The sequence below is a fragment of the Pyrgilauda ruficollis genome, unplaced genomic scaffold (genome assembly GCF_017590135.1).
Source record: "Pyrgilauda ruficollis isolate IOZ18807 unplaced genomic scaffold, ASM1759013v1 scaffold39, whole genome shotgun sequence".
Taxonomy (NCBI): Eukaryota; Metazoa; Chordata; class Aves; order Passeriformes; family Passeridae; genus Pyrgilauda; species Pyrgilauda ruficollis.
Window position 1 is genome coordinate 5473276 of NW_024525378.1, and position 12680 is coordinate 5485955.

At 46.5% G+C, this 12680-nt stretch overlaps 1 protein-coding gene across 1 annotated transcript in view; it reads left to right on the forward strand.

Annotated features, from left to right (window-relative positions):
- CAMTA1 (calmodulin binding transcription activator 1) overlaps positions 1–12680 on the forward strand; it is a 238540-nt gene that overhangs the window by 185306 nt on the left and 40554 nt on the right. The window contains exons 8-9 of the mRNA XM_041476559.1: positions 8328–8468; positions 10716–12571. Coding sequence (XP_041332493.1) covers positions 8328–8468; positions 10716–12571 — 1997 coding nt within the window. The remainder of the gene's footprint in view (positions 1–8327; positions 8469–10715; positions 12572–12680) is intronic.

The window sequence follows — 12680 nt, forward strand, 5'->3', positions numbered from 1 at the left end:
TCGGGTGTTAAAGCTGTTGACCTCTGTCAGGTATTAAAGCTTTTCTGTCAGAATGGAGGGTAGCAGACAGTCAGTGTGGGAGCATGTTCTCTTGGCCTGCAGAACTAAGAGCAGTGTGGCAGATGGCTGGCAGGGTGAGCAGCATCAGTCCTGGAGTCCAAGCTAGACAAATACATCAAACTGTTTTTCCTGAAATGCAGAGAGACCCTGGCTGGGAAGATCAGGGAGTTTGTTTACATTTCTTGCATCCATAATTTGCTCAGCTCCCTTTTCCTTCCCTACTGCATCATCCCAAAGTCAGTCCAGGCTTCAGCAAGTCTGCAGCAGCCTCAGGGACAGGGACCAGCCCCTGGTGCCAGCCTTGTCACCCCCCTGAGCAGAGCAGGGTGCTGAAGTCTGAGAGATGACTTCTGCCCTGCTCCTGAGGGAGACTGCTGAACCCAGAGAGAGCTTCTTGGCTGGCTGCAGGGGTGGTGTTTGCTCATCCTGTCACTGTGCTTGCACTGCTGGTTATGGACTAAAACCCCACCTTTATGGAGTGGCCATAGAGCTCTGAGAGCTTTGTGGAAAGAGCATTAACTTGTTCTAACATAGCTGTGTGAACTAATTAAGAGACTGAAATGAACCCATCTGAACATCCATGAAAGGTAAATGCTGCAGATGCTCTAAGGATTTGAGGTTTTCTCAACACCTCCAGCTGCGTTGAGACTGTAAATAATTAATTAATCAGCCTGACTTCAGCTTTCATGGCTTTGGAGTTGTAATCTATTTGTCAACTGCCTTCACACTGTCCATGACCTCCTGACTGCCTTCTCTGGACCAGCACTGTTGGCTTGTCAGACCTCAACCTGGCAGTCCTCAAGACTGAAGCATGTGAGCCTGGAAAGCCTCTTACACATTCCTGACCTCCCACAGGATGATTCCTTTCTCCTTGCAGGCTTGGAGAGGAGGCCCCTTGTCTCAGAGTGTCAGCAAGGTCAGGGAGCCCAGGGAAGGCTGTGACACCTCCACTGATGCCAGAGCTGGGATAATCCAGCTGTTGGGAGCATCTCAGCTGGGTGTCTCAATCAAAAGGGTTGTCGTGTGTGTGTGTGTTGCTTTGGTATGAATGCAGCTTTTGGGTACATTTGTGTAAAGTAAATAGCTATAATCCATGAAAATTCTGCAGGAATGTGGTCCGAGACACCTGTAAGTCATTTCAGGATGCCTGGTGTGAAGAATGAGTCTCAATTTGGCATAACTTTCAATTTCCTCCCCCCCTTGTGCCCCATTACAGTCTTGCTTTGAGATTTCTCTGAATAGATTAGCAGATGTCCTTAGAGGCATCTGGTGGTAAAAGCAAATTCAGTGGCAGAATCCATCACAGCAGAATTCTGTATATAAACTCCATATGATCAGCAAATTGTGGGCCAGCTCATGTTGGGGGTTTCTCCAAATCATCCCCTTTTGGCTCTCTCATCCTTCAGCTGGCAAAGTATGACTTAAAAGCTCACAGCTGGTGCTACGTTGCAATCCTTGTTCCAGGTCCACTATAATTAAGAGCTGTCTTCCTTTCAGAGGAAAAGCTTTTTGCATTTCCCTGCTGCATAGGAACTGAGGGCTCCTGTTTGTGCTGCCTGCACGCAGCCACAGCTGGCAAGCTGGAAATTCCATGTGTGCTCATCAGTCCATGGGCAAGGGCTGCTCTTGCCTTTTCCCAGAGTCCCTAATTCTGTGTCAGTGAAGCCACCAGGCCTCCTGGAGGTGACCTCAACCTGCATCCCTGCGTTGTCATCACTGGAGAAGGCATCAAACGCCTGTAGCTCGGAACAAAACTCAGCAGCAATTGGAATTAATGCAGTTTGAAGAACTGAGTTGTTGGGAGTTTTACCTTGGCTTGAATTTATATTCAATTTCAGTAACTCTATTTAAGGGTTGGGGTTATATTTCATCTTAAAAGATCATTTGTACAAAAATGCTACATGGGATGAATTTCACAATTCCCCAAGCAGTTTGTTTGAGCTCCAACGTACCACCCTCAATGGAAACTGAAGCTTGCCAGCTTAGCTCAGCTGACCACATAGAAAGCAATGTGGATTCTTTAAAAAAACATTGGATTCAGTAATGCTGACATCCAGTTTTACTGCAACAGTCTGAGTTTTTATTAAAAAGAGAACATGATAGAAGGTGCTAGATAGGTTCTTACATCCACCCACCCCTTGGACTTTGAGTACCCCTGCTCACATTGTCTGTGTGGCCAGCATCACCCTCCTGCTCATCAGCCTCCTGCTCATCAGCCTCCTGCTCAGCTTCTCATCTTCCCCCAGCCCCTTCACTCCTGCAGGTGTGCAGCTCATGCAGGAATACACTCTTCCTCTCCCTCTGAGATCTGCAGTGGCCTTTATGTCCCCAGAGGAAGCTTGATCCCGTGCCTACATGGGCCACTCTGTAGGGAAACAGTTTCACTTGTGCTCGAGTTTCACCTACCATAGACAGTCCCACTTTGCCGAAAGAACAAAATTAGGAACTGTGTTTCAGCTGGTGCCTTTCGGCTGCGTTTGGGGACACCAAAGTGAAATAATCCCACTGAGTGCTGGCAGCAGTCCAGTAGGAACCCACCATTAGCAGAAATGGAAACTAACTTGAGGAAACCTAAACCAAATAGTTTCCTGTCCCCTAAAACTTGGGCGTTAAACCAGATGCAGCAATTGCTGAAAAAGTTTTTCATGGAAAGAGTGATAAAGTTCTGGAATGGCTGCCCGGGGAGGTGGTGCAGTCCCCATCCCTGGGTGTGTTTTAACAAAGCCTGGATGTGGCACTGGGTGCCAGGGTTGAGTTGAGGTGTCAGGAACAGGTTGGACTCCATGGTCTTGAAGGTCTCTTCCAATCCAGTGATTCTGTGATTCTCTGAGGAGACTACAGGCACGCCAGCCTTTGTTTCCTGTTCTTCCTTAGCATTTTATCTCCTCTGTTAACACTTGGCAGACTGGCAGTGACTGGCAGTCTCAGTCCTAGAGCATCTGCAAAGGTGTCAGTCCAAATCTTCATGGCAGTGCCACAGAGATGTGGCCTGGGGAAGGATGGCTGGGACCTGGGGAAGAGCCCTGGGGAAAAGGGCTGGGAGCCTTGGGAAAGGATCAAAGCCCTCTGTGAGGAATTTTTTCCCCCAAATACACCAAGCAAGATTCTTGCTAAAAAAAAAACAAAAAACCAAAAAAAAAACCAAAACAAAACAAAACAAAAACAAAAACAAAAACCCAAACAAAATTGGAGAAAAAAAAAAATTTAAATTTACTCTAGAGAAATGGGGAGGCCTTGCTGGGCTTCGTATGGGTCTGGGACCCCGGGACACGTGGTCCTGCTCCCAGTGCTGATCCCGGCCCTTATCCCAGTCCCGGTCCTGGTGCTGATCCCAGCCCTTATCCCGGTCCCGATCCCGGCCCTTATCCCGGTCCCGATCCCGGCCCTTATCCCGGTCCCGGTGCTGATCCCGGCCCTTATCCCGGTCCCGATCCCGGCCCTTATCCCGGCCCTTATCCCGGTGCTGATCCCGGCCCTTATCCCGTTCCTTATCCGCTGGCGCCACCTGGCGGCCAATGGGCGCCTCTCCCGCCGCTCTTAGCAGCAGCAGCAGCAAGAGGAGGAGGAGGAGGAGGAGGGGGAGGATGGTGATGGTGCCCTTGAGCCGCAGCCGGCGGAGGGCGAGGACCACACAGACCGAGCGGCAGAAGTGGCTGCCTCTCTGCTGCTCCGTGTGCGAGCAGCCTCGGACACACGGGCTGCAAACGCGCCGGGGGCTGCGCCCAGCGGCTTCCCAAGGGTCCTGTCCGCTCCTGCTGGCCCCATCCCAGGGACGCTGGGCAGCAGGTCTGCCCAGCCCCTGCGAGCATCCCACTGCGTCTTTCAGGGAAAAGTGTTGTTTTGGAAGGCAGACGTGTCTTTAAAGAGCAGCTCCGAGCAAAAGGCGCCTGTGAGTCCGTGCAGGACATTAGCATTCAGGGGGTGGCACTGCTGTCCCCAGCAGCGAGGCTCAGGTAAACCCGTCCTTCACAACCAGTAACGAGTGGAAATGGAAGGCTGGAAAATCAAAGCTAAACTGTGTGTGGGCGTCTGGGTACGAAAGGATAAATCTAATGGAAATATCCTGCAGCCAAACTGAGAAATCAGAGCAGGGCCTTTACTTGTGTCAACAGAAAGGCAGTGGAAATGGAAGGGACAAGGCTGCCATTTCCAATTGACCATCGCCATGGAAACACCTCAGTGTCAGGCGTGGAGGAGCGGGATGTGGGCACAAGGCAGGAATGGGCAGCTGGACAAAGGACCCGCTCACGCTCCCAGCTGCACTTTGGGGATTTTTAAAGCACTTTGTGTGGGTCAGGAGGGGCTGAGGGCAGGACTTCTGACACCAGGGCTTGCAGCAGGCTGTCAAGATACGTCGGGAGGCAGAGGCAAACAGAAAACTAACCTTGATGATTCTAGGTATTCCAGCTCTATCAGTCTATCCAACATACCAGTTTCATGGGGGAGGTCTCATTGTTGTTACTGAAGTGACAAAAGACTCACCAAACTGGGGCAGAGGAGCCACATGGAGGATATAGGGAATGGCTTGATAATGTTCTGTACATGTACATGTATGTGTAAGCTGTGTTCTGAGGAGGTGGTATGGAAGAGCAACGTCTTTGGAATAAAACCAGGAAGTGTAAAATGCTTGAAGTGGCAAAGAGAAATGTCTACGAGGATTCAGAAAGGGTGAAATGATCGGATTTAAATGTGGGAGGGTACTTTAGGGACAAGTTTTGCTTAGGGTAGAGAAACCACAGGGAGAGAAACAGGGAAACATCTGTTGATGGTGTTGGCTCTGGAGTGATGATGAGACAGTAAGGTAGAGTTCAGGTGATGGGGAGGAGGAAGATATCTGCAAGACAGCAGGACTGCAGGCCTGGAAATTGAGGAGGACTGAGTACCAGCAGCAGCAGCAGAAGGCAGAAATAGCCAAGGTGGTGTAAGAAACTTTGACAATCATATGTTTCTGTGTGCAAGTTTCCCTTGGATTCTGAGCAGCCTTTTTGTTGGTAATTCAGATCATCTTTCGTTCCTTTGCTCATGGTGGTCAAAGTCCTGGCAGTGCTAATGAACAGGAGCTGCTGGGCACTATCAGAAGGTCATTTTTATTGCCTTTTCTTCAAAAAGGAAGAAAGACAAGAAAGGTGAGAGCCCAAGTTTGTAAAAGAAGATTGCAGCAGCGTTAGCACTCTGAGTTGTGGACCCCAGCCTCACTTCTCTCCTTTGAGCACCCAGTGCAGCACCAGTAACTGCCTGGCTGTGCTGCCTGGTGCTGCAGGCGCTGTGCACAGGGTGTGTGGCAGGAGGAATGTGTTGCTGCTGTAATGCAGCAGCTTTTAGACCCCCCCCCCCATGCCATCACTGAAAAGGGAAGAGCTGAAGCAATTCACAGTTTTCATTTTAAATTATCAAGAAATGCAGTAGAAGTCTGAACAGGAATCTGGATTAAAATCCTTTCCAGAATTTCTGCTAAGCTTCAGACTTTTTTTTTTTTTCCCTTTGTGTTCCTATATTATGGCTGTATTTAATCAAACATAGTTCTACAGTGGTTTCACTTCTTGAACCACTAAGAAGCAGGAAGAGTATGTGTGTATGCTTTTTATTAGCCTTCCTTTCATAATGCACTTTCTTCCCTATAGAAATCTCCTTTCCTGCTGATTCATTATGTGTCAGGAAGCCAAGCGTGACATGTTAAAAGCCATCTTGATAGTGTTTGGTATTCAGTACTAACAATTCACCAGGCACAGGAGTCTTTCTTTAAAAGAGGGAGGAAGAAAATCTGCATATTGGATGTGCCAAGATAGTGGATAATTTGCATTAAGCATCCAGACATTCTTTTTTTGCAATCTGTCACCCTTCACTGGCTTTTTATTTTATAACCTTCATAGCATATGGGGAACATAAGTACCAAAAAAAAGGTGGCACCACGTGGACAGAAGCTGGAGCCCTTTGGGATCAGCTGGAGCAAGGCTAGAGAAGGACCTTTCCTCAGCAGCAATTGATCCTCAATGGGACTTTGCTATGCTGGAAGGACCTGAAAATAATAGGCATGGGTCTCTAAGTACCCAGCTATAAAGCTGTCCATCTTGCCTTAGTTTCTAGCTCACAGCTTGATTCAGACTTAAGAACCATTATCATGAATACACAAACCAGAGCTGTGATTCACTTCCCAAACTTGCCCCCTTGATGCTCTGCTTATCCCAGGATTTAGCAGCAATAGGGAGCAGTGCTGCCATCCTGCTGTAAAACAGACTTTTTGTACCCAGGCACACGGACACCAGCTCATTTCTTCAGCAAAGTATTTCTGAAGTAACCAGAAATTACCTAATGCAAAGTTTCTCAATAATAATTGCAGTTCAGTAACTTTGTGTTGTATAGCTGAAAGCGTCCAAAATAGTTGACTGCATTCTGATCTCACTGACAATGTATTTTTTGTAAATTTGCTATTTGTACATCACTTATTAGACATAATATCACTGGTGACAGAACAATGTATCTTCAATAATAAAATGAATGTGAGCAGAGGTAGTGAAGTGGCAAGCGTGTCTAACTTAGATGTAATAACAGAGACTGAGTGTTAAGAGGAAATCCAAAACTGTGAATATACTAGGAAGCAAAATCTGTTGGGCACGATAACAATAAATGTGGTCATCAAACAAACATAGAGGGACTTATTACAAAACTATCTGCAGCACTTTAAATAGTGATATGGGGAAGAATCCTTGTAAACCTGATTTACAGTATTTCTGCAGGTTATCCAGCCTGGCCAATAGCAATGTGAATTCTGCAGTATAGAACTAGACCAAGATGAGATGCTGTTAGGCAAAATGACATTAGTGGGTGAGGAGGCAATACAGCAACAGGTAACAAAAAAGCAATAAAACTGCTTCACAGAGCAATCCAGGAGCTCTGTTCCACCAGCTGCATGTGACACACTCAGTGAGCAGCATCAGAGAGAAGAACTGTTCACAGGATATGCTGCCCCTGTGACCACAGTCATTAGATGTCACAAACATCCCTCCATTTGCTTCTGATCTCCTGGCATGGTGCTGCTTTTGGCTTGTGCCCCAGCCTGTGGCTGTACAGGAGCATCAGCCCAGCCTGCTGTTGCCAGGATTTCCCCCTTCACATCAGGGACCTTCACCAAGCAGGGATCTGTGGCTTTACTACAAAGCCTAAGTCCATGGGACTTTCAGCTTTGATTTTGTGTAGTCTGGTTTAAGGATTTTAGAACACAAGATGCAAGGAACGTGCCTTGACAGACTATGGCAAAGACTCTGCTGAAAGAAGCTGCCAGACATGAGGACACCTTGGAAATTATGTTGTCACTTATCAGCACTTTCCAAAATCTGCACATGAGCTGTGGTGCATTTAAAGGATAAATAAATAATATGCACATATAAATTGCTCAGAGAGACATTAAAAGAGACAGAAGATGCTTTGAGTCAGTTATTATGGATAAAATATTTTATAAGTGCCATTTCCATTGTAAGTCAGGTTGCAAATATCACTGTTATAGGAAATTCTTCAACTAAAATATTCTGAGAGTGAGTCTTTATTCAAATCATGTATCTGCATGCAGTCTAGCATTCTTATTTAAATAGCTAACAGGCCCAGAGAGTTCCCAAGAAAAGAGCTTCAGTTTGCAACCTGTTCTGTAACATCACCCACCTGTCCGTTTTCCCAAATCACTAAAAGGTCATCCAAGTCTGAGGAGGAACTCACACAGTGTCTGTTAGTCACTCCCAAAAAATGAATCAGCCTTCACTGCTGCCACCCAGGATCTGACAATGAAGACCTGGCAGAAGGTTTGCATTTGCTGTTACTCTGGTGTACTTTTGGCTGCTGATTTTACTATAGGGCTGATTTTGTTTTTATATTAGACAGAAAAAGATTCCAAAACGCTCTTGGGATTATACTGCTTTACTTCAATGGAACCAAGTCTTTTGTTGGTTTTGGGCTTTCAGTGAAGGTTGCTGGTACTACAGAGAGTTGTTGCAGGTGCAGAGTCCCTGTTAGCAGCAGACTGAAATAGAGCCAGGTACTCTGCTGAGGAATTTTTCCTCTAAATATACCTAATTCAGGAATTGCCTTTGGAAGCCTGTTGATACCAAGGAGCAGAGAATAGTAAACCAATATCCATTACTGTTGCTTTTTATAGGGCTCCTTTCAGTTCTGACAGAAAGCAGCAGGACTGGATTTTTGCTGGTAATTTGGAGTGGCTTTTGATGGTTTTGGCATGATTTTGCAGTTTCTGATGGGAAATTTTACTGCTCTCTTTGCAGTTCATGGCATCAAGTGGACATGCAGCAATGGCAACAGCAGTTCAGGGTTCTCAGTGGAGCAGCTCGTGCAGCAGATCCTTGACAGCCACCAGACCAAGCCCCAGCCTCGGACACACAACTGTCTCTGCACTGGTACCTTGGGTGAGTACCTCGGGAGGGCACAGAGTGACAGCTTCATCCCGTCTGGGAGCAAGGCTTTTAGTACTGAGGTGATAAAAATGCTGTCTCATGAAACACTGGGACACAATGGACTCAAGAGTTGACGGGAGAAGTCTCCAGCATAAAAAGATGCAGCTGGAACTTCTGGGGAAAATGTCAGTGCTTTCTAATAAACGCAGTCCGTACATGAGCTGCTCAGAAAGGTACATTCTCTTCTACATGTGCAAACTCCGTTACCAAAGCCTCAAAATCTAATGTTCTTCCAGCTTCACCCTCTGAATTCCTTGCCCTGCAGCTCACTTTTTTGGAAAAGTGCTCAGGTGGTTAACTGCAAGGTATCACTGAGATACGACAGGTCTTATTTAGGTATCATGAAAATACAGATCTCTTTCTTGTTAAAGGAGATGACCTTGTTTTGGATGACACTACAGCAGCAAGAAACAGCATCCTTGGTGTTAGCATTTCCCACAGACAGTGGAAAGCTAAGTGATTCACTTTCCAACTCATCTGCTCCTTTCTAGCACGTTGGTCAAATAAAGTATATGACACATTAACTAGTCTTTAGCAAAGCTTATAAGGGAAAGTTGTCAGTGTTTCAAAGGGTTATTTTTTTCTTCTTTTCTTGAGCAGTTGTATTATACAATCAAGGCTTAAATAAGAATGATGACCTCTGAAATACCTGAGTTTGGATTAAAATTCACCCTTAAGGCTCAGCATTTGATCCAGGCTTGCAGATCTGAACATGAATCCTTTTATTCTTCCCTTTGATGTTTTGTCTTGTGCTAAGTCTGCTCAGTGCTTTTTAACACAACAGTATTGCTTTGTTTTGTAACTGGCTTGCACATTGACACCCACATTTCCAATCCCTTACTGTCATCCACAAATACAGCAGCATGAAAGTCTTTCCCTTGTTCCTGTTCATTTCTATACCTAGGAGAATAGAGAGATTTAATATTGTATTTAGTCTCAAAAGCACTGTCTTGAAATACTTTAAGTGACCTCATTCAAATCTTGAACACATAATAGAGAAGTTCCTCTTCAAGGGCAAGCAACAAAAGATTCAGCAAATTGTGGTGGCTACAAAAATGTTTTATGTTGCCCAGAAGATGGCATTTATAATTGTAGCCATGAGCTATAGTGATGAGGCTTCTTCCCCCTTCAGTCATTCTACAGTTCTGTAATTAATGTTGTTACCTCATGCCAGGGAAAATTAATCAATTAAGGAAAGAAACAATCAAAAATTCATGGGCTGCTGTTCTTTAAACAGCAAAAGCAGTCCCTGCACCAGAGTTTGTGACTAATGTGCCTTTAAAACAGAATTGTTTACTTCATCCTACCTGATTACAAGCTCTCAGGAATGCAGGTGATGTTACCTTTACAGACCAGTAATGTGCTGGCTGGTTTAATTCATGGAGAATTTTCTTCTGGTGGCCCTTGCTTGAACATTCTTCAGCAGCTCCAGTGCTGGCTGTGTGCTCCTCTCAGAGTTCAGTGTGTCTGTCAGCACAGGAATGGCTGAGAGTCAGACAAACACATCACCAGCCTTTTGGGAGAGCAAGAATGCTTTGTATGGCTAATGGGTTACTTCTTTAATAATCTGACTGGCAACTGTAAGACACAGTGATGACACAATGATGTGGACTACAGTCTAGGCAGCAGGGTGATGCCAGGGACAGGGGCATGATGTGGCATCAGTCACCTCCAGTTTACTGCTCAGCATCCACGCCCCAAGAGTGGTTGTCAAACTTCCCAGCCCCACCTGAGCATCCGTGCTCCAGGGGCTGAGGACTTGTCCGTGGGGCAGAGGGAACAGGGCCCTGTGCCACTGCTGACAGCAGCAGCACTTGCTCTGCAGACTTTGCACTGAGATTAGGCACATTTAAATAACTCTGAAACTTGTCACAGATGCCAATTCCCCTCTGATCGGGGCAGGGAGGAAGGGGGCAGGTGCTACATGGGGTGAGGGTAGGGGTCCCTATGTGCTTGCTGTGAGGTTGCTCTTATTCCATGCAGTGGATCTGTGCATTAGACAGGACCTGTACTTCTAGCACTGGTGAGAAATTTGTTTTATTTCCAAGATCTCTCCTGCTCTCTCATGTATGTACTCACTTACTGTCTCACATGTATGCACAAGCATAGCTGTCCCTTGCTACAGGCACGAGATACACAACTAGCATTGATCTAATTTTGTATTTACTGAACAGCAAATACTGTTGTTTTCTGGCACAGGGGCAGGAAGCAGTGTGCATCACAAGTGTAACAGTGCCAAACACCGCATCATATCACCAAAGGTTGAACCAAGGACAGGTGGGTACAGCACTCATTCAGAGGTACAAAATAACGATGTCTCTGAAGGCAAGAACGAGCACAGTCATGGCAAGGCCTCCAGCCGAGAGAAGAGGAACGGCAAAGTGGCGAAACCAGTGTTGCTCCATCAAAACAGCACTGAGGTTTCTTCCACCAACCAGGTGGAGGTCCCTGACACAACCCAGAATTCTCCTGTGTCCATCAGCAGTGGGTTAAACAGCGACCCAGATATGGCAGATAGCCCAGCTGTCACTGGTGTGTCCAGTATGGCTGTAGCGTCAGTTATGGGAAGTTTGTCACAAAGTGCCACCGTATTTATGTCAGAAGTCACCAGTGAAGCTGTGTACACGATGTCACCCACATCTGGCCCAAATCAGCACCTTCTGTCCTCAGATGCAGCTGCACAAGGACTGGTACTTGCTGTGAGTTCAGATGGACACAAGTTTGCTTTTCCAACAACTGGCAGTTCAGAGAGCTTGTCGATGCTACCCAGCACTGTCTCTGAGGAACTTGTGCTCTCCACAACTTTAGAAGGAAATAGGAAAATTCCAGAAACCACCATGAATTTTGACCCAGACTGTTTTCTTAACAATCCCAAGCAAGGGCAGACGTATGGTGGAGGAGGTATGAAAAGTGACAGCATCAATACCAACATAAGGCAGTCACCCACAACAGAACGTAGCTTCAACTTCAATACAACCCTCACAAAAGAAATTAAAACTGAGGACACATCTTTCGAACAACAGATGTCCAAAGAAGCATTTTCCTCCACTTCTGCATCTAACACTCTCACACTCAGTACTGGTTCAGGTTTACTTCCATCTGGAGGAGGTCTGAGCCCAAGTACCACCCTGGAGCAGATGGACTTCAGTGCCATTGACTCCAACAAGGACTATTCTTCCAGCTTCAATCAGACCGTCCAGAGCCCTCACGTCCATCAGACCCCTTCCCCCAGCTTCTTTCTGCAGGATGCCAGCAAACCTCTTCCCCTTGAACAAAACACTCACAACAATTTGAATGACACAGGTAGCTCATTTGTGAACACGTTAGGAATCTCCAATGTGAAAACAGAGTCCTCGTCCCAAACCACGTCCAACTGTAACGGCACAGTGGAAACCAGAATAGAGTCCACCTCTTCTCTCCAGCTCATGCAGTTCCAAGCAAACTTCCAGGCTATGACTGCAGAAGCTGAAGTTCCCATGGAGACCTCCCAGCAGGCAGAAGGAAATGAAAATCTACTTAAATCAGGGGATCTTCAAGCCTGCAACACAGAACACTACTTGCAGCCTGAGGCCAACGGGGGTATCAGGAATGGAAACAACCTCCCTATTCTCCAAGGAAACATGGTACAAGGACTCTATCCTGTGGCCCATCCCAGCTTAAATAACTCCTCCAACATGGAGCTTAACTTAGACCACTTTGACATCTCCTTCAGCAACCAGTTTTCTGATCTAATTAACGATTTCATATCGGTAGAAGGTGGGAGCAATGCTCTGTACGGACACCAGCTGGTGTCAGGTGACAGTGCTGGACTGTCTCAGCCTGAAGACAGTAACAGAGCGACGTACAACCAGGCCGAGATGTGCATTCCTTGCTGCAGCCCTCAGCAAGCCAACATGCAGCTCAGCAGCACGGAGAACGGAGCCAGCACCATGGCATACATGCACGTGGCTGAGGTGGTCTCGGCAGCTGCGGCACAAGGCACGTTGGGGTTGCTGCAGCAGAGTGGGCGCTTGTTCATGGTGACAGATTATTCACCAGAATGGTCTTACCCTGAGGTAAGTCCAGGGCTTTTACTCACTCATGCTTTATCTTGCGTTGCTTTGTTAATAAGGGAACTGTTTTGTTAAAGCTTTGAAAAGGCCTTTTAAAATATTTCTCTCCAAG